Source organism: Anomalospiza imberbis, unplaced genomic scaffold, assembly GCF_031753505.1.
Source record: "Anomalospiza imberbis isolate Cuckoo-Finch-1a 21T00152 unplaced genomic scaffold, ASM3175350v1 scaffold_385, whole genome shotgun sequence".
Classification (NCBI taxonomy): Eukaryota; Metazoa; Chordata; class Aves; order Passeriformes; family Viduidae; genus Anomalospiza; species Anomalospiza imberbis.
The window spans coordinates 1-25,002 of record NW_027100000.1 but is presented as its reverse complement, the minus strand read 5'-3'; the positions used below and the strand labels follow the sequence as shown (position 1 = coordinate 25,002).

The window sequence follows — 25,002 nt, the reverse complement described above, 5'->3', positions numbered from 1 at the left end:
CCCCCCAAAATCCCCCCCCCACACTCACCTTCCACCGCGGGTTCTTCCTCTGGGGGTCCCGGGGGGCAGCGGGGGGGGGGGAGGGGCAGAGGAATTAGTGCCCAGGACCCCCCACGCGTGTCCCCAACCCCCCCATCCCCCCCCCTCCGTGTCCGTGTGACCCCACCCCGTGACCTGGAATTGACCTTGGGGGCGGGGCACAATGGGGGTGGGAGGGGTTTGCACGCCCCGGTGTGATTTGCACGCCCTGAGCTTCGTCCCGGTGAGGATTTGCACACCCTGCGTGCACCCCACATCCCTCGCGGCACCCCATAGCACCCCACAGGGACCCCGCACCCTATAGGGCACCCCTTAGCACCCCACAGGGACCCAGCACCCTATAGGGCACCCCATAGCACCCCACAGGGACCCCGCACCCTATAGGGCACCCCACAGGAGCTCAGCACCCTATAGGGCACCCCATAGCACCCCAAAGGGGCCCAGCACCCCATGGCACACCCGGTAGTGCCCTGCCTGCACCCCACGGGCACCATGGACCCAATAGGGCACCCTATAGGGACCCCGCACCCCACAGGGTGCCCCACAGCACCCCAGGGCCCTCCCAGTCCCCCGGTCACCCTGCAGCCCCCCCCATTCCTGTCCCTCCTCAAGGACGTGGCGGGAGCATCCGGCAGTGCCGTGACAACCGTCGCCAGGGAGACAGGCCCGGGCATCTCCATGGCAACGGGTACCCAGCCCCAGCGGCGCCATGGCAACCGGCCCTGGCAACACGCCCGGAGGATGCTGTCGCCACGGTGACACCGGTGGTTGTCCCCGGGTCCCGGGAACGTGTGCGAGGATGTGTCGGCACGAGGGCAGGGTGCCACGAGAGACCCCCCCGGGCCACGCCCGGCTGGCACTGTCACCGTCACCGTCACCGCGGGGACACCCAGCCCACGCCAGGGCGTGCCATCGCACAGGGGCGTGTGAGGTGTGGGGACAGGCGGGGACACGAGGGCGTGTGGGGACACCAGGGGGGTGACATCATGGGTGGGACCGGGGTGTCCCCATACCCCCCCAGCAGGGTCACCCCCAGCCACCTGTGTCACATGAGGGCACACACGGGCACGAGGACGTGCAAAATGGGGGTGGGTGGGGACACTGAGGGTGTGAGGACGGGGGGGACAATGCGGGGGACAAGAGGACATGGAGGAACATGGGGGTCATGTGTGGATGTGCAACATCTCGAGGGTGAGGAGAGACACCAGGACATGAGAAATGGCAGGAGGACACGAGGACACCGGGTGACACGAGGATGGGTGACACCAGGAGGACACAAGGATGGGTGACACGAGGATGGGTGACACCAGGAGGACACAAGGATGGGTGACACGAAGACAGGTGACACAAGAGTGGGCGACACAAGGAAGACAAAAAGACCTGGAGAAGCACACGAGTGGTGGTGTGAAAGGACACGGGGTGACGCAAGGGCAAGAGGACAGAGGGACATGTGACACCAGGAGGACACAAGGACACGGAGCAACTCAAGGACACAACGCCAGGAGGACACAGAGGAGACACAGAACCCCATGAGGGTGGAAGAACACAGGAGCACCGTGACATGAGGACAGCGTGACACGAGGACACAGTGACAGTGACCAGCACCACGAGGCCGTTCGACGCCGTGGGTGTGTCCAGTGCCACGAGGACAGGAAGGACACAAGGACACACAACAAACACCACGAGGACACAAAGCCACGGAGGAGCTCAAGGACAAAATGACACGAGGACATCAGGAAGTCATGGAGGAACAAGGAGCACCCAAGGCCCAACCCCATGAGGACGTGGGGATGGGGAGGACACAGTGACACGAGGACGTGCAAGGCCAAGAGGACACAGAGAAGCACAAGGACACCCAAAACCAGGGATGGAGAAACACAAAGCCACCCAAGGCCGTGAAGGAGGACACGAGGACATGGGGACACAGCCATGAAGATGGACACTCCACAGAGACATGGAGAAACACCAGGAGGTGACAACAGAAGGACATGCAATGCCACGGAGATGGGGAGGGCCTCAAGGACACGATGACATCGAGACGTGGAGGTGCCCAAGGCCATGAAGCCATGGAGAAACACAAGGAGATGAAGCTCTGGAGCTGATTCTGCGCCCACCCCTCCCTTCCCACGGCCCCTGACCTCCTGACCCCGCTGCGCCCTCACCTTCCTCGCAGAAGGGCCCGTGGTAGCCGGTGCCGGCGCAGTCGCAGCGGGGCTCCCCACGGCGCAGGGTGCAGCGGCCGCCGTGGGCACAGGGCGGGTGGTGGGCGCAGCGCTCGTCCCCGTCACCCCGGACCCCCTGGGCGCCCAGCAGCGCGGCCGGCGCGTCGCCCACCCGCAGGTCGGCCACCCACCCGCGGAAGGGCGGCTCGTACTTGACGGTGCTGAGCGTCAGCGCCGAGAGCCGCACGTCGGGCGGGATCCCCCCGACGAACAGGTCGCTGGCCACGGCCATGTCGGGGCGCTTGGAGCGCACGGCGGCCGCCCGCGCCTCCCCGTCCACGGCCAGCGCCGCGTGCCGCGCCTGCCGGGTCAGCAGCACCGCGTGCCAGCGGCCGTCGCTGACTGGCGCCGGCGGCTCCAGCGTGGCGGGCTCGGCGCAGGCGATGGCGAAGCGCAGCCGCAGCCGCCCCTCGGCCACCAACAGCTCCAGGAAGTCACAGTTGCCGCCATCGTCCAGGTAGAGCAGCAGCGCCCGCGTCACGTTGGTCTTGAGGCGGAAGCTGAGCTGTCCCCCCGCGCCCGGTGCCCACCGCCCGTAGCGCGCCCACTGCCCCGGGGCGCCCCCGAACTCAAGCGCCGAGCCCCGGGCACAGGGCAGCAGGAGGGACCCCAGCGTCAGCAGCACCAGGCCCAGGCGGGCGCCCGAGGCGACTTGGGCACACGGGCGGGGGGCTGGGGTGGCCCAGATGGGCACGTGGGGTTGGTGGCACTCGGTCCCCCGGCAGCCTCCCTCGGCCGTGGCGTCCAGGGGGAACCTCGGGTCCAGAGGGCCGGGCTTGACCTTGGTCTCTTGGGGGTCCGCGGGGCTGTGCTCGGCCATGGAGGCTTGGCGGACATTCCGGTCTGTAAGAGCCACCGGGGCTTGGAAAGCCTGGCTGTCCGGGTGGTCCAGGGGGTCTCGGTTGGTCTTGGGGGCTGGGGGTTTCTCAGGGGCTTGGTTGGCCACAGGGGTTTGGTGGACCCTCAAGTCTAAACATACCACGGGGTCTTCATTGACCTTGGCCTCTACAGGGGCCGTGGGGCTTTGGTTGACCTTGGTCTTTTGGTTGGCCATGGGACCCTGGGTGACCTTGGGCTCTTGGGGGTCCTCGGAGGCCTGGGAGGGGGCGGGCTCTTGGTGGCCCTTCAGGTCTAAGCGAGCCACGGAGCCCTGGTTGACCTTGGAGTCCAACGGGATGTTGATGTCGGGCTCTGGGTGGCCCTGGTTGCCCACGGAACCTCGGCTGGCCACAGACTCCTGGTGCACCTTCATCTCCAGGTGGTGCTGGGTGGCCACAGATGCCAGGTGGGTCACAGGGACCTGGCTGACCTGAGTCCCCAGGTGCTCCTCAGAGCCTTGGGAGATCTTGGAGTCCAACAGCACCACAGAGACACCATCAGCACCGGGCTCGAGGTGGTCCTGGTTGCCCACAAAGTTGTGGTTGGCCACAAAGCCCAGGTGGGCCTCAGTCTCCACGTGGGAGCCCAGCTGGGTCACGGAGCCCAGGTGGGCCTTAGTCTCTCGGTGGTCCTGGCTGACCTCAGAGGTCCAGCTGGCCATGGATCCTCTGGTGGCCACGGAGCCCAGGTGGGCTTTAGCCTCTTGGTGGCCCTCAGAGCCTTGAGGGACCGTGGAGCCGGGCTGGGCCCTGGGGCCCAGGTGGGTCACGGAGCCCAGGTGGGCTTTAGTCTCTTGGTGGCCCCCGGGCGCCGGGTGTCCCTCAGCGACCGGACAGGTCATGGCGCCTGGGCTGGCTGCGGAGCCTGGGCGGCTTGGGGGGGCCCTGGGGGGGCCCTGGGGGGCCCGGCCACCCCCGTCCTCTCACAGCCACATGGGTGGCCCCAGCGGGTGGCGACAGCGTGGCCGGGGGGTCCGGAGGCACCTGGGGGGGGAGACACAGTCAGGGGGGGCCCTGGAAGTGGAGGGTGACAGCCAGGGATGGGGGGATGGGCAACCAGGCCCCCCCCCCTTCGTTATCAGCACACTAATTAACCCCGTGATGAGGGGGGGGAAGGGGGGGGTCGGTCACCGCGGCAACCTGGGCCCTGGCATTATGCAAATGAGCCCCCAGGTTATTTATAACCCCCCCACGTTGGCTAATGGGGCTCATTAACATGCAGTGCATAATTAGCCAATCACATTAACTGCTGCACCTGCGGGGGGGGGGGGGAGGGGGGATGACAGCGACCCCCACCTTGGCACCCCCCACCCCCCATCCCGTGGGGGGGGCCCAGGCTGGGGGGGAACCACCAGAGACCCTCGGGGGGAGGGACCCGGGCCTGGGTGCCCCTCCTCCCCCTCCATGGGTGTCTGTACCCCCACCCCGGCGGTCATTAATTAATTAATTATCGATCGCTGATGGCCGATAAAGGGGCGGGGGGGGGCACGCAGACACCTGGGCCCTCTCGGAGGGGTCTGGGGGGAGCTTGGGGGGGCTGTGGGGGAATTGAGGAACCTCCAGAGCCAGGGGACACCTCGGGGGGCATCAGAGGGGTCTATGGGGGGGGTCTATGGGGGAACCCCCCCCTCCCGGCCCTCTGAGCCTCCCCCCGGGGGCGCTTTAGGGGGGCTGTGGGTGAGGGAGGGGCACACGACCACCCGTGTCCCCCGTGTCCCCCTGAAGGTCACAGGGAGGAGATGGCCCTAGTGGGGGGGGGGGGGGGCGGGGCGGGGCCGGGGGGGGCACCCCGGGGTGCGGGGACTCCCCACCCCCCCCTCTGGGGGACCCCCTCAAACCCCCCCACACCCCGCCGCGCCCCGCGACCCGCCGCCTCGCACAGGTGACAGACACGCCCTTGCACACGCGTGTGCCCCCCCCCCCCCACAGGTGTGAGCGACCCCCGCCTCGCACACAGCGCTCACCTGTGCGCGCACACGCCCCTCTCCACGTGCACCCGCCTTGCACGCGCACCCCCCCTCCCCCCCCCAGTCACGGCCCCCCCCGCACCGCAGGTGTGCACCCCCGCACAGGTGTGCACCCCTTGCACGCTCACCCCCAGCCCCTGCACACCTGCACACGCTCAGGTGCCCCCCGGGCTTGTGGGACACCCCCCACCCCCCCCAAAACACCCGCGCGTGCACCCCGGCGTGGCCTGAACCCCCCACTTGCACACGCGCACCCCGAAACACGCCCAGGCTCGTGTGCACCCCAAATCTGTGCACACCCCCCCCCCCCGCACGCTCGTGTGCACCCCAAATCTGCGCACCCCTCCCCCAGTCTCCACCTGCACCCCAATTCCGTGTGCACCCCCAGCCTTGCACGCCCCTTTGCACGCCCACCCCCCCAAAAACACACTCGGGTGTTTGTGCACCCACTGCGGGGCTCGTGGGCACCCCAAAACTGCACACACGCCCCCTGCACGCTCGCGTGCACCCCAAAATTGCACACACGTCTCCTGCACGCTCGTGCGCACCCCAAAACCTCATACACCCCCCTTCCACGCTCGTGTGCACCCCAAAACCGCACACACACACCCTGCACACTCGTGTGCACCCCAAAACCGCACACGTCCCCCTTGCACGCTTGTGTGCCCCCAGTTTAACACCCCTCCCTACACGTGCACCCCAAAACTGTATCCACACAGCCCTTGCACGCCCGTGCGCCCCCCAGAACCGGGCACAGCGCCCTCCCTCTCCGCTTGGCACCCCAAAACCCGTCCGCAAACACCCCGCGAGCTCTCGTGCGCCCCAAAACCGCGCACACGCAGCCCTCGCACACCCCCAAACCCCCCCAGGCGCCCCCCGCGCACCCCCGTTCTCACCCTCACCCTCACCCCCTGCACACGCGCGGGGCCCCCCCCGCACCCCCAGACCCTCCGCACCCCCAGAGCGCCCCGGGCCCCCTCCCCGGTTCACACGCGTGTGCCCCGCGTGACGCCGCCCGCGGGGCCGGGCCCGGCGCACACGCGTGTGCTGCACGCCCAGCGCAGGCCCCGCGGCCGGGGGGGTCCCGCGGGGGGGGTTGGGGGGGTTTTGGGGGGGCTGGGTGAGCCCCCCGCAGTGGGGGAGGGGCGGGATGAGCTCCCCGAATTCCGCGGGGGGCTCGGGGCGGGGGACGGGGGGATGCGGCCCCCAGACCCTGCAGTGGGGGAGGGGGCGATGCGGCCCCTCCCCGGGGTGGGGGAGCCCCGGCCCTTCCCCCCCCCGCCTTCTCCAGAGCCCCCACAGACCCCGCCTGGCGATGGAGGGAGGGGGGGATGTGACCCTCCGGTCCCCCCAACCCCGCACCCCCCCACGCATCCCTCCTTGAGCCCCCCAAAATCCCCCCCCCCCCATTCCTAACGCCCCCCCCCCCCCCCTCCGGACCCTCATCATCCTCCCCCTCCCCCCACATCCCCGCATCCCCCCTCCGCACCCCCTCCTCCCCAAACCTGCCCCCTCCCCACCCCCCTTCATTCCCCCCCCCCCCCCATCCTCAGCCCCCCCAAATCCCCCCCTCATCCCTCGCACCCCCCCCCCACTCCGCACCCGCACCCCCCTCTCGGCGCATCCCTCCCCTCCCCGCGCCCCACATCGCGCCACCCCCCCGGCCCCCCAACCCCCCCGGGGTCCCCTCCGTGTCCCCCCCCCCTGCCCCGGGGCTGCGCCCCCCCCATCTCCGGTACCTGCCCCGGGCGGTCCCGGCCGCGGCCCCGCTCCCGCCGCTCCCGCCGCTCCCGCAGCCCCCGCCCGCCCCGGGCACGCGCACGGCTCCGGAGCGGCGCGCGCCCGCAACCCCCCCCCCCATCCCCCCCCACCCCCATATCCTCCCCGCAACCCCCCCCAGCCCCGCATCGCCCCCCTAAAAAAACCTCCCCCACCCCCCCCCACCCCACCCCGGTACCGGCCCCAAATTCCCCCCCCAAAAACATCGCCCGCCCCCCCGCACCGGACATTGTGACCCCCGCCCCACCCCCCGGCTGCCCCACGGAGACCCCACAGAGACCCCCGGGGGTCTTGGCCACAGAGACCCCCCCCAAAACCCCCCCAGGGACTCCCCGGGGGTCTCACGCTGCCCCATAGGAACCCCTCGGGGGTCTCCGCGCTGTCCCGCAGACGCCCCCCCCCCCAATTCACTGTCCCCCTGCCCCAGCCCCATGCAGGGACCCCACAGCCGGACACACGGACACGGAGTTTATTCCCACGGGACACGCAGAGCCCCCCCAAACCCACCCCCAAATCCCGGGGGGTGCCGGGCCCCCCCCAGATCCGTGGAGTGAGGGGGGGTCCGGGGTCAGCCGGGGTCAGGGGGGGTCAGAGCCTTCGGGACCCTGTGGAAATGGGGGGGGGGGGTGTCAATATGAGACCCCAACGTCCAGGACCCCAATTTGGGGGGGCCCCAGGTGTCTGAGCCCCCAGATTTGGAGGGACCCCCACAGCCAGTACCCCAATTTGGGGGTGCCCAGCCCCCCATGGCCCATACCTGTCACAGGTGCGTGTCAAAAACTTCATCCTCGTCACCCGGCACCTCCTCGGGGGGGTCTGGGGGGGGTAGGGGGGGTCATTTTTGGGGTCCCGGCCACCTCAGGGTCCCCTCAATGGGGGTCACGAGGGGGGGCGAGTTTTGGGGTCCCACCTGAGGGGCGCAGCGAGGCCCGGCGGGGCCAGGGCAGGGAGAGGCTGAAGGAGCGGGGCCGGGATTTGGGGGGCCCGGGGGGGTCCGGGGGGGCAGCGGCGACGCTCTGGGCACGGCGGCGACATTCGGGGCGCAGCCGCTCCCGACAGGCGATGTGACAGCGCAGGCCGCAGCCTGGGGGGGGCACGGGGACCCCGTCACACCCAGAGACCCCCTCCACGACACCCAGAGCCCCCCCAAAAACCCCATCACACCCAGAATCCTCCCCCCGAAACCCCCATTGCACCCAGAGCCTCCCCAAAACCCAGAGCCCCCCCCAAAACTCCCCAACCCCCCACCCAAAACCCCCATCGCACCCAACCCTCCCCTCCCAGCCCCAGACCCCCCCAGGACCCCCCAGGACCCCCCAGATCCCCCCAGACCCCCCCACTCACCGCTGCACTCCATCCCATCCTTGTGCAGACCCCAAATCTGGGTGGGGGGCAGGAAGGGAAGGGTCGGGAGGGGGTCCAGAACCCCCCCCAGCCCCCCCAAGCTCCCACTCGGGGTGGGGGGGTCCCCATTCCCCAGCCGTGCTCGGTAGGGGAGGGGGAACCTGGGGTCGGATTTGGGGGGGGCTTTGGGGGGGTCACGGCCCCCCCCGCACTCACCAGTTTCCCGCAGGTCTCGCAGGGCCCCGCGCGCAGCCCCCGCAGCCCCCGAAAATTGTGGGGGGGTCCCGGGGGGGGCCCTTGGCTGCAGCGCAGGAAATAATCCAGGACCTCCCCCCGGCTGAGCCCCCCGTCCCTGGGGAGACACGGGGGGGTCACAGCAGGGTCACAGGGGGAGGGGGGGTCAGGGGTCAGCAGGGTCCCGGTTTTGGGGGTCCCTGTGGGGGGGGGGGGTCTCAGCTCCCCACCCGGCGGGGCAGGTGGGGGTTCAGGAGGGATTTGGGGATCCTGCTGGGGGTTTGGGGGTCACTGAGGGGTTTTGGGGGCCCCGACAGTGTTGGTGGTGCCCGGGGGGGGTTTGGGGGTCCCGGGGGTCTCACATGTCGGTGTCCAGCTCCCCCAGGGGGGGCAGGTGGGGGAAGTTTTCCCGCACGATCCCAAATTCCTCCACCGAGATCCGCCCGTCCCCGTCCACGTCGAAGTTCCGGAAAATGGACTGAGGACCCCCCCCCCCCCCCAAAAAAAGTGTCACCTCGGAGCTCCCCGAGACCCCCCCCCGAGACACTCAAAATGTCACCGCAGCCCCCCCCCAACCCCCCTTGACCCCTCGGGACCCCTTGAACCCCAAAACTCTCCCCATGGACCCCTCCCCTCACCCCTCAATTCCTCCAAGCCCCCCTTCCCAGAACCTCCCTAACCCCCCCCCCCAGCCCCCCAAAAGTCACCCCCGGCCCCCGGCCCAGCCCCCCCCGCGCCCCCCGCACCTCCACGAGCTGCTCGAGGCGCGGCCGCAGCCCCGCGGGGTCGGGCCGGGGGGGCTCGGGCAGGACCCAGCGCTCGGGGGGGAGGGCGGGGGGCAGCTCCGGGGGGGGCCCCGCCTGGGGGGGAGGGGAGGGGGCGTCAAGGAGGTCAGGACCCCCCGTTCCCCCCAACTGCCCGCTCAGCACCGGGGCTGGGAAATCCCCCCCACCACGAGGCGCTTTCCCCGCTCCTCACACACCCGCAGCCCCCCGGTCTTCGCACGCGCACCCGGGTGCGCCGTCATGGCCCCCCCCTGCCCCCCTTGCACACCCACACTCGCCCTTTGCCCCCCTTTGCACGCTCGCCCCCATCCCACACTCGCCCCACTCCTTTTCTCACTCGCCCCCCATTCCACACTCATTCCGCTCTTCACACTCGCCCCCCACTTTTCACGTTCGACCCCCCCCCTTTTTCACACCCACCCCCTTTCCCCACACTCGCCCCCATTTCCCACTCGCCCCCTTTCCCCACACTCGCCCCCTTTCCCACACTCGCCCCCTTTCCCACACTCGCCCCCATTTCCCACTCGCCCCCATTTCCCACTCGCCCCCTTTCCCCACACTCGCCCCCATTTCCCACTCGCCCCCTTTCCCCACACTCGCCCCCATTTCCCACTCGCCCCCATTTCCCACACTCGCCCCCCCCTTCCCCCCAGTCGCCCCCGGTGCCCCCCGGTGCCCGTTCCCCGCGCGGCCTCACGGGGGCGCTCTCGCGGGGCTCGCGCTGCAGCGACATCTGGTGGAGCTGCTCCTCGCTGGGCCCGAGCGCCAGCGACACCTGCGGGACACCGGGGGAACTGCAGGGGCGCTCGGGGGGTTCGGGATGGGGGGGCCGCGGCCTTTGGGGGGGTCGCGGCCTTGGGGGGGTCGCGGCCTTTGGGGGGGTTGGGAAGCTTGGGAAATCTCTGCGGCAGCAGGGGAGGTTTGGGGGGGGAAGGGGAGTTCAGGCAGGCTTTGGGATTCTGGGGGTTTTGGCGGGGGACAGGAGGGGTAGAGGGGAGTTTGGGGGGGTGGAGTGGGGCAGGTCAGGGTGGGAGATCCCGGGGGGGTTCCAGGAGGGAGTTTGGGGGGTCCCGGGAAGGGATTTCGGGGGGTAGAGGGTGATTTGAGCCCGTGCAATGGGGTCTGACCTCCAGCAGCCGGAGCAGGTCAGGGTGGGGGGGTCCCAGGAGGGAATTTGGGGGTCCCAGGAGGGGTTTGGGTGGTTCGGGGGTGGTTTTGGGGTGGCGCAGTGGGGTCTCACCTCCAGCAGCCGCAGCAGGTCGGGGTGGGGGGTCCCGGGGGGTCCCTGCTCGCGCCCCGCCAGCAGCGCCCCTTGCAGGGCGAAGCGAGCCCGCAGTTTATTGGGGTGGGGGCGTCCCGGGCCCCCCCAGTCCGGCAGCGCCGCCTCCAGCGACACCAGGTCCCGCAGGTGAACCCCGAGCGCCGGCACCCGGAACCCCCCCGCGCCCCCCGCGCCCTCCAGCAGCGCCCGGTAGCCCCGGTAGTTCCCCCCGAGCCCACGGCCTCGGCCAGCTGTGCCCACAGCTGGGGGGGCACCGGGGGGGGGGGCATTGGGGTGCGGGGGCGTCACGGGAGGGGGCAAAGGACACAGGGACAGAGCGGAGACACAAGGACAGGGGGAGACACAGCGAGGACATTTTAGAAGTGAGCAGAGCCAGGGGGGGACGTCCCCCTTGTGCCTCCCCCAAAACCTACGAGGACCCTCTCGGACCTTCCTGTGCCCCCTGTGACTCCCCCAGGATCCTCCCAGGACCCCCATGTGCCTTCCAGGACCCCCCAGTACCCCCAAATGCCCCTCAACACCCCTAGGACACCCCCAAGGCCTCCACCGGGACATCCCAGAACCCACAGGTGCCCCACAACCCATTCCCCCCCACCCCGTGTGCCCCCTTGGGGACCCCCCAGGTGCCCCCAGGACCCCCACCTGGATAAGGGGGGGGGGTCAGCAGCGCCAGGGTCCGGCGCAGCCGCGCGATGGAGCCGTGGCCGAGCCCCCCGACCACGGCCAGGAGGGAGTTGAAGTTGCGGAGCTCCAGGAGGCTCTGGGAGAGGTGGGGGGGAGATGTGGGGGGGCAGCTGGGGGGGAGGGGGGCGTTGCTGAGGGACGGGACCATGGGCAGGGCTGGGGGGGGTCTACGGGGCAGAGTTATGTGGTCTTAGGGCCAGGCTGGGGGTCAGTTCTGGGGGTCAGTTCGGGTTTATGGGTTGGGGGTCTCGCCCGTGCCAGGTGCAGGCACTGCCCCAGGGCAGTGGGTCAGGGGGTCAGGGGGTCAGGGGGTCAGTTCAGGTCTAGGAGTCAGTTCTGGGGGTCAGTTCCGGGGGTCAGGGGTCAGTTCCAGAGGTCAGGGTCATTCCCGGGGGTCTCACCTGTGCCAGGTGCAGGCACTGCCCCAGGGCAGTGGGTCAGGGGGTCAGGGGGTCAGGGGGTCAGTTCAGATCTAGGAGTCAGTTCTGGGGGTCAGTTCCGGGGGTCAGGGGTCAGTTCCGGGGGTCAGGGGTCATTCCCGAGGGTCAGTTCCGGGGGTCAGGGGTCAGTTCCAGGGGTTAGGGGTCATTCCCGAGGGTCAGTTCCGGGGGTCAGGGGTCAGTTCCTGGGGTCAGTTCCGGGGGTCAGTTCCAGGGGTCAGGGGTCAGTTCCGGGGCCAGGGGTCATTCCCGAGGGTCAGTTCCGGGGGTCAGGGGTCAGTTCCAGGGGTCAGGGGTCATTCCCGAGGGTCAGTTCCGGGGCTCAGGGGTCATTCCCGAGGGTCAGTTCTGGGGGTCAGTTCCGGGGGTCAGGGGTCAGTTCCAGGGGTCAGGGGTCATTCCCGGGGGTCTCACCTGTGCCAGGTGCAGGCACTGCCCCAGCGCCGCCGCGCGCTGCGGGGCCGCCAGGGGGCGCAGCACGCGCAGCTGCACCCAGCGCGAGAGGCCGTTGGACAGCGCCACCAAGCGGCGGAGCGCGGGAGAGCTGGAGGTGCCCGCGGAGCGCGCGAAGGCGCGGATGTCACGGAGCTGAGGGGACAATGGGGACACTGGGGACACTGGGGACAGTGGGGACAATGGGGACATCGGGGACACTGGAGACAATGGGGACAATGGGGACAATGGGGACACTGGGAACAATGGGGACAATGGGGACAATGGGGACAATGGGGACAATGGGGACATCGGGGACACTGGAGACAATGGGGACAATGGGGACAATGGGGACACTGGGAACAATGGGGACAATGGGGACATCGGGGACACTGGGAACAATGGGGACAGTGGGGACACTGGGGACAATGGGGACAGTGGAGACAATGGGGACAATGGGGACATTGGGGACACTGGGGACATCGGGGACACTGGGGACAATAGGGACAATGGGGACATTGGGGACATTAGACTGGGGACATTGGGGACATCGGGGTCCAGGGACGCTGGGATGTGGCGGGGCGGGGGGTGGGTGTCCCACGAGTGTGTTTTACACAGGTGTGTCGCACACAGGTGTCTCCCACGTGTCCCCAGGTGTCCCACAGGTGTCACACGTAGGGTTGTCATACCCAGGGGTGTCCCGCTGGTGTCCCCAGGTGTGCCCACGTGTACCCAGATGCCCCCGGGTGTGCCCCAGGTGTCCCCAGGTGTTTCCAGGTGTGCCCCAGCTTTCTCCTAGGTATGCCCCCAGGTGTGCCCGAGGTGTCCCCAGGTGTCCCCAGGTGTTTCCAGGTGTTCCACAGGTGTGCCCAGCTGTCCTGCTGGTGTCCCCTGGTGCCCCCAGGTGCCCCCAGATGCCCCCAGCTGTCTCCCAGGTGTGCCCAGGTGTCCCCAGGTGCCCCCGGGTGCCCCCAGGTGTCCCCAGATGCCCCTAGCTGTCTCCCAGGTGTGCCCAGGTGCCCCCAGGTGTGCCCAGGTGTCACCCAGGTGCCCCCAGGTGTGCCCAGCTGTCTCCCAGGTGTGCCCAGGTGTCCCCAGGTGTGCCCAGGTGCCCCCAGGTGTGCCCAGGTGTCCCCCAGGTGTCCCCCAGGTGCCCCCAGGTGTGCCCAGCTGTCTCCCAGGTGTGCCCAGGTGTCCCCAGGTGTGCCCAGGTGCCCCCAGGTGTGCCCAGGTGTCCCCCAGGTGTCCCCCAGGTGCCCCCAGGTGTGCCCAGCTGTCTCCCAGGTGTGCCCAGGTGTCCCCAGGTGTGCCCAGGTGCCCCCAGGTGCCCCCAGGTGTCCCCCAGGTGACTCACGCGCAGCCGGGCGAACCCGCGGTGCTCCAGGTGCGTCAGCAGCAGCGCCAGCTCGGGCGGCTCCAGCGGCTCCAGCAGCATCGAGAACCGCGCGCGGGGGGGGGCCACGACCCCCCCGGGACCCCCCGCGGGACCCCCGCTGGGGACCCCTCCAGCGCCGCCGCCATCGTCACCTTCGGCATCGTCACCTTCGGCATCGTCACCTTCCTCCGGGCTGCGCGGGGGACACGCGCGTGTGCAAAGGGACACGCCTGTGCCCCCCCCCGTGTCCCCCCTGTGCCCCCCCGTGTCCCCCCCCCCCCTCCCTGTGCCCCCTCCACCCCAAATTTTCCTCCCTGTGCCCCCCCCGTGTCCCCCCATGTCCCCGTGTCCCCCCCTGTGGCCCAAATTTCCCTCCCTGGACCCCCCCATGCCCCCCCTGTGCCCCCCCACCCCCCCGGTTCCCTTGTGCCCCAAATTTCCCTCCCTGTGCCCCCCCATAACCCCGTGACCCCTCCGGGCCCCCCCAAATCCCCGAGCCGACCCCCCCTCCTTTCACCTACAGGCTCTCGAGGCCCAGGGAGGTTTCGGGGTCCCCCCCCAGCGCCGCCCCCAATTCCCGCAGCCGCCCCAAAACCTGGGGGTCCCCCGAGAGCTCCCGCGGGAACGCCCGGATCCAGTACCTGGGGGGGGAGGGGGGGAAAGGGGGTGCTCAGGGGGGACCCCACAACTCTGGGGGTCCCCAGAAGGGATCAGGGGGTCCCCAAGGGGTCCCCAGGAAGGGTTTGGAGGGACCCTGGAGATTTTGGGGGGGGGGGGCCAGAGTGGATCTGGGCGTCCTCAAGGGGATCTGGGGGTCCCCAGGGGGATCCGGGGGTCCCGGGGGGTTTTGGGGTCACTCACCGGACCAAGTGGCCGATCTTGAGGCGCAGGGAGGGACCCTCGGCCGAGCCCCCCGACTCCTGCAGCGTGCGGGGGGGTCAAGGAGCCTGCGCGGGGGTTTGGGGGGGCCCTTGGGGTTTGGGGGTGTCCTGGGATTTGGGGGGGGTTGGGGGGAGGGAGGGTCTGGAGTGTTGGGAGCGTTCCAGGGAGGTTTGGAAGAGGGGGTCCCCAAAAGTTCAGGGGGTCCCAAGGGGTCAATGAAAGGGATTTCAGGGGGATCCCAGGGGGTTTGGGGGTGTCCAGGGGGTTTTGGGGGTGTCCAGGGGGTTTGGGGGTGTCCCGGAGGGTCTCAGGGGGTTTTGGGGGCTTGCGGGGGGGGTCCCCAAGGAGAAAACCTCGGCAGCTTCCAGCCCACCTTGAGCTGGGGCAGGTACCAGGGGTGGGGTTTTGGGGGGGATCCCAGGAAGTTTGGGGGGACCCGAGGGATTTGGGGGTGGCGGGGGGTTTTGGGGGGTCGCGGGGGGGTCCCCAAGGATATAGGGTCAGCAGCTTCCCGGCCACCTCGGCCTGGGGCAGGTACCAGGGGTGCGTGGCCAGGAAGAGTCGGACGAGTTGGGGGTCCCGGACCTTCCCCTGCGCGTCTGGGGGAGGGGGGGGGGTCACCCCAAAACCACAGAGACCCCCAAGACCCTCCCTGGGACCCCCAGCACCCCCCAAAACACCAACCCCTCCCCTCCAGGGCTCCCCGGGCTTCAGGGACACCTCAGAGGTCAGAACCCCCCCCCCCCCAAACCCCAACCCCCAAATCCCCCCCAGGCCCCTCCCAAATCCTCCTCAGCCCCCCCAAATCCCCTAAATTCCTCCCCCCGCCCCCCCAACCTTCCCCCCGCAAACCCAGGAACCCCCAAAACTTCAGGAGCCCCCAAATCCCAGGGGTCCCCAAACCCCGCAACCCCCCCAGAGCTCAGGGACTCCCCAAAACCCCCGGACCCCCCAAAATCGGGGTCCCCCCCACCGAAGGCATCGACGCAGCCCCTCAGAAGCTCGTCCAGGGTGGGGGCTCGGTCCAGGTCCAGGGAGCTGCTCATGGTGGGACCCCAAAACTGGGGGGGTGGGGTGTTGGGGGTTGGGTCAGCACCAGAGACCAGCCGGGACCCCCCCCAGACAGGAGCGGGGGGGGGGGTCCCCAAGTCCTGAGGGTCCCTTGAGGTGCTTTGGGGGGGCTGGGAGGGGTCTGGGGGTCCCAGTTTGGGGGACTGGAGGGTCCTGGGGGTCTCCTTTAGGGTCATTTTGGGGGGTTGGGGGCCCCAACACCCCCGCCCCCCTCCGGCCCCCCCCCAAGTTCCCTCCCCGGGTGCTGCACCCCGATAAGGCGGCGCTTCCTGAGCCCCAGTTCCGGAGCGCCCCGGTGCTGGGAGGGACTGGGGGATACTGGGGGGGACTGGGAGGGACTGGGGGGGACTGGGGGACACTGGGGGATACTGGGGGATACTGGGGGGACTGGGGGATACTGGGGGATACTGGGGGATACTGGGGGGACTGGGGGATACTGGGGGATACTGGGGGACACTGGGGGATACTGGGGGACAATGGGGGGGACTGGGAGATACTGGGGGATACTGGGGGATACTGGGGGACACTGGGGGGGACTGGGAGGGACTGGGGGATACTGGGGGACTGGGGGACACTGGGGGATACTGGGGGACACTGGGGGATACTGGGGGACACTGGGGGGGACTGGGGGATACTGGGGGGACTGGGGGATACTGGGGGGGACTGGGGGACACTGGGGGGGACTGGGGGATACTGGGGGGGACTGAGAGGGACTGGGGGATACTGGGAGGGACTGGGGGATACTGGGGGACACTGGGGGGGAGTGGGGGACACTGGGAGGGACTGGGGGATACTGGGGGGGACTGGGGGATACTGGGGGGACTGGGAGCGCGCTATCCCCGGCACGAGGGGAACTGGGAGTGTTGGATTGCGAGGTGCTGGAGCAACTGGGAGCACTGGGAGCACTGGGAAGGGGCTCTGGGGAGACACTCGGGGGGTCCCGCGTTCTTCCACGCCTTCCTCCGATTCCCCCCGACCCCGAGACCCCCCAAGACCCCCCCAGGACTCCCGAGACCCCCCCGGGACCCCCCAGTCCAGCCCCACCTGCTCCGGCGGCCGCGGCAGTGGCGGGTTGGACACGGCGAGGGGCGGGGCCGGAATTTGGGGGTCGGGGGGGGGTTTGGGGTGCCCCAGGGGGATGGGGGGGGCGGAAGCCGGGGTTTGGGGTGGCTCCGGGCGCCTTTGGGGGTTCCTGGGTGGGGCGGGGGGGGGGAAGTGGTTTGTGGTTCAACAGAACCGGCGGCGGCGGCACCGCCCTGGGGAGGGGGTGAGGCCCCAAAGCGCCCCCAGACCCGCTGGACCCCCCAGTGTCCCCCTACCCCGAGCACCCCAAACCCCTCCTCAACCCCCCAAACCCCCCCAGGCACCCCAAATTCGCTCGCGACCCCAAATAATACTACAGGAGGAACAGCGAATTTCTGTCGTTGCTTTTTCTTTTTCCTTCGTTTAATTCCTTTCACTCCTTTTTTTCTTCCTTTTTGGGGGCACCCCCCAAGTTCCCCTCCCCCCCCCCCATTCCATCAGTGCTGGGGAGGGAGAAGGGAGACCCCCACCCCAAATCAAATTAAAACCAACGGAAGGAGCCCCAAAACTGCCCCAAATCACGGGGGTCCTCTGAACCCCCCGGGGAGAGATCTGGGGGCGCAGGGCTCGTGCTGGGGGGTCCCAGGTGGCCGGAACAGTTGGGGACCCCCCCCCAATTATTATTTGTGGGGGGCTGAAGGCACAGGGTGGGGTCGGGGGTGTCCTGAGGTGGGAGGGTTCCGCGTTTTGGGGGTCCCGGGGGGGTTCCCGCGGGGGTTCCCCACAATTCCCGGGGGTGCTCTGGGGTGAATTTGGGGGATTTTGGGTGTGGGAGTCAGCGGTGCCCCGTTCAGGGGAATTCCGGGGGGGTTCCGAGGGGGTTCCCGGGGGGGGGGGTCCCCATTATTCGCGGGGGTCGTCGGGGGCGGGATGCGCTGCCGGCTGGGCTCGCACCCCCAAATCTCCCGCGCGTACTGAGCGATCGTCCGGTCACTGGAGAACTTCCCCGCGGCCGCCACGTTCCGGATCACGGTCCGGGTCCACTCCCGAGGGTTCTGGGGTGTCCCGGGGGGGGGGTCAGGGTGGGGGGACCCCCAAACGCACCCCCAGACCCCTGCCCGTTCTGTCCCAGACACCCCCAGACAGCCGTGCCCCCCCCACAGTGTGTCCCTATGGGGTTTTGGGGTGCCCCGCCTGTTCCCAGATCCCCCCTCCCCCCGAACTCCCCCTCACTGCCCCCCCCCCTTTCTTCCTCACGGGGTTTTGGGGACCCCCCCGGGACCTCCTTTGGGTTTAGCGACACCCCCCCCATCCCCTCCGTGCCCCCTGCAGGGTTTTGGGGAACCCCCCCAAACCTCGCGGGGGTTTTGGGGAGGGGGCCCATTGGGTGTTGTCACTTCGGGGGTCCCTTTTTGGGGGGGGGGGGGGTCGTTCGGGGGATCCGGTTTTGGAGGGGTCCCTTTGGGGGTGTTTTTTGAGGGGGGGTCCTTATGGGGAGGGGTCCCCACCTTGTAGAGGGCGCTGACTTTCTCCTGGCACTTCACGTACGCCTCGTAATCCGCGAACACCTTAAACCTGGGGGGAAAACGGGAGGGGCGTCACGCTCCAGGTGTCCGGAACCACCCCCCCGCTATCGCGATATGAACCCCGACACCCCCCATCAACCCCCCCGAACCCCAATCCTCCATCACTGCGGAACCCCACCCCCCTCCCTGCAGAGCGCACCGCCCCCCTATCGCGACTTCCCCTCCCCCCTGCCCCCCCCCGCAGGGCTCCTATCGCGACCTGTCGTGGTTCATCAGCATGTTGACGATGTCGCGGAACAGGTCGGGCTGGCGGGGGCTGAAGAAGCCGCAGCTGAGCTGGTCCACGGCCTGGCGGAGCTCGGGCAGGCGATCGTAGTACTCCTGGGGCCCGGTACCTGGGGGGGCAGGGGGCGTTTGGGGGGTCCTGAGTGGGTTTGGGGAGATCTGGGGGGTCCTGAGGGGTTTTTGGGGGGGGGTTGAGGGGGTCCTGAGGGGTTTTGGGGAGGTTTGGGGGGGTTTAGGGGGGATTTTGGGTGTTCAGAGGTCCCCTCCAAATCCTCTGCACTTCCCCCCCTGCTCAGTTTTGTGCTCATGGGGGTCTCTGGGTGTCCTGGGGGTCCCGAGTGACCGAGGGGTGGTCAGTGGGTCACCGTGGGGTGGTCAGTGGGTCACCGAGGGGTGGTCAGTGGGTCACCATGGGGTGGTCAGTGGGTCACCGAGGGGTGGTCAGTGGGTCACTGTGGGGTGGTCAGTGGGTCACCGAGGGGTGGTCAGTGGGTCACTGTGGGGTGGTCAGTGGGTCACCGAGGGGTGGTCAGTGGGTCACCGTGGGGTGGTCACTGGGTCACCGAGGGGTGGTCAGTGGGTCACTGTGGGGTGGTCAGTGGGTCACCGAGGGGTGGTCAGTGGGTCACCGAGGGGTGGTCAGTGGGTCACCGTGGGGTGGTCAGTGGGTGCTGTGGAGTGGTCAGGGGGTCACAGGTCACCTTGGGGGGGGTCACTCTGTGCCATGGTCACTCTGGAGGCGCAGCGTGGGGCTCCCCCCAGACCCGCAGACCCCAGAGCTGCAGACCCCCAGATCACAGACCCCCATGTGCTATTCACTCCCCCAGACCCACAGACCCCAGACGCCCAGACCTGCAGACCCCAGACCCCCATGTGCTATTCACAACCCCAGACCCGCAGCCCCCAGACCCCCACCCCTTCCTGTCGAGCTCCTCCACGTCGGGCACCCTCATGCCGAAGATGAAGAGATTCTCCTCGCCCGCCTCCTCGGCATCTCCACGTTAGCCCCGTCCATGGTGCCGATGGTCAGCGCCCCGTTCAGCATGAACTTCATGTTCCCGGTGCCGAGGCCTCCGTGCCCGCCGTGGAGATCTGCTCCGACAGGTCCGCGGCCGGGATCACTGCGGGGGCACCGGGGAGCGGGGTTAGCGCGGCGATAGCGGGGGGTATCGGGGGATATCGGGGGTATTGGGGTTATATCAGAGGATATCGGGGTGTATTGGGGTTATATCGGGGGATATTGGGGCGTATTGGGGCGATATTGGGGGATATTGAGGGGATATCAGGGGTATTTGGGTTATATTGGGGGATATCAAGGGGATTTTGGGAGATATTGGGGTTATATCAGGGGATATCAGGGAAAATTGGGGTGATATTGGGGTGTATTGGCATTATATCGGGTGATATCAGGGGATATCGAAGTGATAGCAGGAGATATCGGGGAGATTTTGGGGTGCCCCGAGCCTGAGCAGCCTAACGAGGCACTCTTGGGGTGCCCAGGGTGCTTTTGGTGCAGATTTTGGGGTTCTGAGATGGATTTGGGGGGGTGTCCCCTCTTTCTCAGCCGGTGACACCCAGGAACAGATCTCACAGGGGGGATTGGGGATTTCAGGGTGGCGTCAGGGGTTTTTTTTGGTGGTGGTTCAGGGGGGTTTTGGGGTTCGGGGGATTTTGGGATGGTTCAGGGAGGGTTTTGGGGTTCAGGGGGATTTTTGGCGTCCTCACCCAGCGACACCCGGGTAGTTCTCCAGGAACAGACCCCTCGGGGGGGGGTGGGGATTTTGGGGTGGGTTCAGGGGGTTTCAGGACAGGTTCAGAGGGATTTTGGGGTGGGTTCAGGTGGTTTTCGGGGTTCAGGGGGTGTTTTTTGGGGTGCCCACCCTTCTCGGCCAGCGACACCCGGTAGTTCTCCAGGAACAGCACCCGCAGCCGGTCGCCCACGGCCGGGTCCTGGTTCACCACGTCCCCGATGGCCGTCACCAGCCGGATGATCATCTTGGCCATATGGTACCCGGGGGCAGCCTGCGGGGCACCCCAAAACACTCAGCGACCCCAAAAACCCCCAAGGACCCCCCAAGAGAGCTCTTGCACCCACCAGGAACCCCCCACCCCAAACCCAAATGGAGCCCCCAAAACCTCCCTGAAACCCAAAAATCCCCCAAATCCAAAAAACCCCAAATCTCAAAATCCCAAATCCCAAAAACCCCAAATCCCCCTCACCTTGCCCCCGATCATGATGGTTCGGGGCACAAAAGGTTTCCCAGGGTCCTTCTTGATCCCTGAAATTGGGGGGGACCCCAAAATGGGGGGGGGCACGAGTCAAAGGAGATCCCCCAATATCAGAGAGGGGTCCCCGAGGGGTTTGGGGGAAGTTTGGGGGGCATCCAGGGGGGGTTACATGGTGGGCGGGGGGTCAGGGGCATTTTGGGGGGTCCAGGGTGATCCAGGGTTATTTTGGGGGGTCCCAGGAGGTTTTGGTGGATTTTGGGGGGTCCCAGGAGGATTTGGGGGGTCCCAGGAGGATTTTGGGGGTTTAGGGCAGTCCCAGGAGGATTTGGGGCTTTCTGGGGGTCCCCACTCACATCTGTAGGGATTTGAAGCAGTCGGGGGGTCCCTTTTGGGGTGTCTCTGTGGGGTCCCAGGGATTGCCTGTGGGTGGGGGGTCCTGGGGGGGATTTTGGGGGGTCAGGGGTTCCCCAGGGGTCCCCACTCTGGTGAGGTGATGACGTGCGGAAGTGGGGAGGGGTCTGGGGGGATTTCTGGGGCTGGGTCCAGAATTGGGGGAGTTTGGGGGGGGTTGGGGGATGTCCCTGAGGGGGGAGGGGTCGGGGGAGGTTTTGGGGACCCCCCCCTCAGGGTTGTAGAGGGTGATGAGGTGCAGGAATTGGGGGTTCCGGGGGGGGGTCCCAGGGCTGGGTTTCTCAGGGGGGTTGGGGGATTTTGGGGAGGTTGGGGGAGTTTGGGGGGGTTGGGGGATTTGCGGGGGGTCTCCCCGACTGGGGAGGGGTCCGGGGGTGTTTTGGGGACCCCCACTCACGGTTGTAGAGGGTGATGACGTGCAGGCAGTTCAGCAGCTGCCGCTTGTACTCGTGGATGCGCTTCACCTGCACGTCGAAGAGCGAGGCGGGGTTCACCCGCACCCCCGACACCTTCTCCAGGTACGCCGCGAACTTCACCTTGTTCTCCTGGGATTTGGGGGGGAAAAGGGAGGCTGGGGGCGCGGCCGGGACCCCCACGGCACCCCCGGAGCCCCCCCGAGTGGCTCCGGCCGTACCCCCCCCACGCCTTGTCCAGGTGTGCCCTGAGTGTCACCTCCATCACCTGAGAGGGGGAGGGGCTGCTGAGACCCTCCCGGAGCCCCCTGGGACCCCCCCATGGATTCCCGCAGCCCCCCCTGGACCCCCCGAGCCCCCCCAGCCCCCCGTACCTGCTTGACCGTGGCCACGTCCCGGATGAAGCTCTCGTCGTCCACGAAGTCCCGGAGCCGCCGCAGCTGATCCAGGTCGGACACGAAATCCTCCCCGATGCGCTGGAGAGGGAGGGAGAGGAGAGGAGAGGTGAGGCCAGGTAAACTCAGGTGATCCCAGGTGGTCCCAGGTGATTCCCGGGTGATCCCAGTGAACCCCAGATGAGCCCATGTAAGCCTCAGGTGAACCCCAGGTGAGCCCATCTGATCCCTGCTGATGCCAGGTGAGCCCCAAATGATCCCAGGTGATCTGAAATGAACCCCAGCTTATCCCAGGTGAATCCCCGGTGGTCCCAGGTGGTCCCAGGTGGTCCCAGGTGAGCTCACCTGCGCGATGACCTCGGCCAGGCCGGGGTTGCACATCACCAGCCAGCGCCTCGGGTGATGCCGTTGGTTTTGTTCTGGAATTTGTGGGGCTCCAGCTCATAGAAATCCTTAAAGCTGGGGGGGACACGGGAGACGTGGGGACACGGGGGGGAACATGGGGACACCCAGGGGGAATTTGGGGACTGGGACGGGTTTAGGGTCTGGGGAGACAGGGGTGGAATCTGGGGAATGGGGGGATTTGGGGTCTGGAGGGACAGGGGGGAATTTGGGGTTTTGGGGGGACTGGGATGGATTTGGGGTCCTTGGGACATAGGGGGGGAATCCGGGGACTGGGACAGGTTTGGGGTCTGGAAGGACAGGGGGGGAATTTGGGGTTCTGAGGGTACTGGGACATGTTCGGGGACTGTGAGGATTTGGGGGGCCAGGTGAGACCAGAGGGATTTTGGAGACTGGGACGGGTTTGGGGTCCTGAGAGGACAGGGGGGATTTGGGGTTCTGGGAGGGCTGGGACAGGTTTGGGGTCCCAGGGGTTGGAGCTGTCCCCATGGATCCGGGAGCAGATCCAGGTGCCGCCATCGATGGCAGCACAGCAAAACGTGGGGTGGGGGGGAGGGGTTGGGGGGGATTTGGGGCGGCCCGGGGGGGTCGTACACGCTGTCCTTGAGGATCTGCGAGTGGATCTCGGCCACGCCGTTGACGGCGTGCGCGCCCACGATGCACAGGTGAGCCATGTTGATGCGCTTGACCGCGCCCTCCTCCACCAGCGACATCCGCCGCAGCCGCTCCAGGTCCCCGGGGAAACAGCGCGTACACGCGCTGTGGGAAGGGGGGCGTCAGAACCCCTGAGACCCCCCCAGGGACACCGCACCCACAGAGACCCCCCCCGTGCCACCCCAGGGACACCGGACCCCCAGAAACGCCCAGGGACACCACAGCGACCCCCCCCGTGCCACCGCTGGGTCACCAGACCCCCAGAAACGCCCAGGGACACCACAGCGACCCCCCCCGTGCCACCGCTGGGTCACCAGACCCCCAGAAAACCCCCAAGAGACCCCCCAAAAGTCACCCAGCTGTGGGACATCCACGTGCTGGAGGAGGGGGGGGCACGGGCTGTTGGGGGACCCCTCCCCACACCCGCCACCCCCAAACCACGCAGGAATTTTCCCCCAGGTGTCCCCAAGCCCCCACCTCCATCACCCCCGCCTGTCCACGCTCGCTCTGTCCCCAAACCCCCGGGGATCCCCCCCCCAGTCACGACCCCCGGGACCCCCCCATTTTGCCCCCCCGAGCTCACGTCGAGGAAGCGCTGGTTGATCTCGTAGATGAGCTGCAGGTGCCGCGGCAGCAGCGACTCGAGCAGGTGAACGGGCCAGCGCTCCAGCGCCTCGGGCAGCACCGTGTGGTTCGTGTAGGCGCAGGTGCGCACCGTGATGTCCCAGGCCTGGGGGGGGGGACACGCGGGGACACCCCCGGAGTGACCCCGCGGCCCCCCAGGACCGGCGCCGGCCCCGCCGCGCACCCTGCGGACGCGCACGGGGAGGACACGGAACGCGGAGCCCGCGTGGCCCGCGGGTTTTGGGGGACCCCCCCCCCCCCCCCACCCCGCGGTTTGGGGGGTCCTGGTGTGCCCCCCCCCACCCACCTGGTCCCATCCCAGGTGCTCCTCGTCCACCAGGATCCGCATCAGCTCCGGGATGGCCAGCGAGGGGTGGGTGTCGTTCAGCTGGATCGCCACCTGCGGCGGGCAGGGAGGGGTCAGGGGGGGTGGAGCGCGGGTTTTTTGGGGGGGGTCCCGGGGGTTTCGGGGTTCACCTTGTCGGGGAAGCTCTCGAAGGATTTGCGCACGGGGGTCGCGGCTGCCAAACTTGGCGGATTTGAAGCGCCGGACGATGTCGTGGAGCGTGGCCGCCACCACGAAATATTCCTGCTTCAGCCGCAGCTCCTTGCCCTCGAAAAACTGGGGGGTGCCCCCCCGTGAGACCCCGAAACAGCCCCCAAAACTCTCCTCGCCCTCGAAAAAACTGGGGGTGCCCCCCCATGAGACCCCGAAACAGCCCCCAAAACTCTCCTCGCCCTCGAAAAACTGGGGGTACCCCCCATGAGACCCCCCGCTAGGGATTCCTAGGACCCCCCACCCCGTTATTTTTGGGGTATTTTTGATGTTCTCCGGTAGGTTTGGGGGTGCCTCGGCTCCTCCGGGGGGTCCCAGCGCACCCAGACCTCCCCAGGACCCCCCAGCCCCGCCATTTCTCACGTTATCGTTGGGGTACAGCACCCGGGAGATGTTCTCGGCCAGGTTTCGGTCCAGCACGGCCTGGACGTACCCCCCGACATTGACTGGGGGGGACAGAGCGACTCAGGGAGGGGCTGGGGGGACCCCCGAGCGTGGGGGGGGCCCGGGCGGGGCCCTCAGGGATGAGGGGTTTGTTAGGGAGCAGGGGAAGGATCTGGGGGTGTAGGGAGGGGGTTTGGGGTTGGGGAATGGATTTAGGGGGGCAGAGAAGGGGTTTGGCATGCTGGAGGTGGATTTGGGGGGGAAGGGAGGGGATTTGGGGTTCCGGGGGTGGATTTGGGGTTCGGGGGTGGATTTAGAGTTCGGATTTGGGGTTTGGGGGTGGATTTGGGGGGGCAGGGAAGGGATTTGGGGTTCAGGAGGGTATTTGAAGTTTCAGGGGTGGATTTGGGGTTCGGGGGTGGATTTGGAGTTCCATGGTGAATTTGGGGTTCAGGGCGGGATTGGGGGTTCGGGGTGGATTCGGGGTTCGGATTTGGGGTTCGGGGTGGATTTGGAGGGGCAGGGAAGGGATTTGGGGTTCGGGGCACTCACAGTCCTTGAGGTTGAAGTCGTTGGGGGCGCGCGCTGACCAGAGGCGCAGCGTGTTGACGGTGTTGTTGCGGTAGCCGGGGACAGGTGTGTCATAGGGCAGGGCCAGCACCACCTGCGTGTGACACGCGCGTGTG

At 68.2% G+C, this 25,002-nt stretch overlaps 3 protein-coding genes across 3 annotated transcripts in view; all 3 read right to left on the bottom strand.

Moving 5' to 3' along the window:
* LOC137466668 (neurexin-2-like) overlaps positions 1–6,945 on the bottom strand; it is a 50,089-nt gene extending 43,144 nt beyond the window's left edge. The window contains 3 exon segments of the mRNA XM_068178359.1: positions 29–49; positions 2,202–4,123; positions 6,846–6,945. Of these exon segments, the coding sequence (XP_068034460.1) occupies positions 29–49; positions 2,202–3,981 (1,801 nt within the window). The 5' untranslated portion in view covers positions 3,982–4,123; positions 6,846–6,945.
* Positions 6,946–7,346: 401 nt separating this feature from the next.
* On the bottom strand, positions 7,347–14,462 carry LOC137466670 (RAS guanyl-releasing protein 2-like). The gene is made up of 14 exons (XM_068178361.1): positions 14,323–14,462; positions 13,983–14,102; positions 13,441–13,654; positions 12,069–12,242; positions 11,173–11,290; positions 10,489–10,772; positions 9,946–10,023; positions 9,210–9,323; positions 8,826–8,941; positions 8,446–8,581; positions 8,230–8,266; positions 7,796–7,969; positions 7,643–7,701; positions 7,347–7,490 (listed from the first exon to the last, which is right to left on the bottom strand). The coding sequence occupies exons 3-13, from the start codon at positions 13,519–13,521 to the stop codon at positions 7,646–7,648; spliced, it is 1,368 nt and encodes a 455-aa protein (XP_068034462.1). The 5' UTR covers positions 13,522–13,654; positions 13,983–14,102; positions 14,323–14,462; the 3' UTR covers positions 7,347–7,490; positions 7,643–7,645.
* Positions 14,463–17,102: 2,640 nt separating this feature from the next.
* Positions 17,103–24,998, bottom strand: LOC137466671 (glycogen phosphorylase, muscle form-like; the record flags this gene model as incomplete). Its single annotated transcript, XM_068178362.1, is given in 20 exon segments — positions 17,103–17,492; positions 17,946–18,012; positions 18,223–18,341; positions 19,136–19,239; positions 19,242–19,316; positions 19,319–19,369; positions 20,129–20,270; positions 20,469–20,527; positions 21,286–21,433; positions 21,676–21,777; positions 22,042–22,097; positions 22,100–22,155; positions 22,693–22,841; positions 22,843–22,857; positions 23,336–23,482; positions 23,684–23,776; positions 23,854–23,889; positions 23,891–23,998; positions 24,296–24,378; positions 24,869–24,998. Coding segments are annotated over 20 exon segments (2,115 nt in total), but the record flags the coding sequence as incomplete, so codon positions are not given.
* Positions 24,999–25,002: the final 4 nt, after the last annotated feature.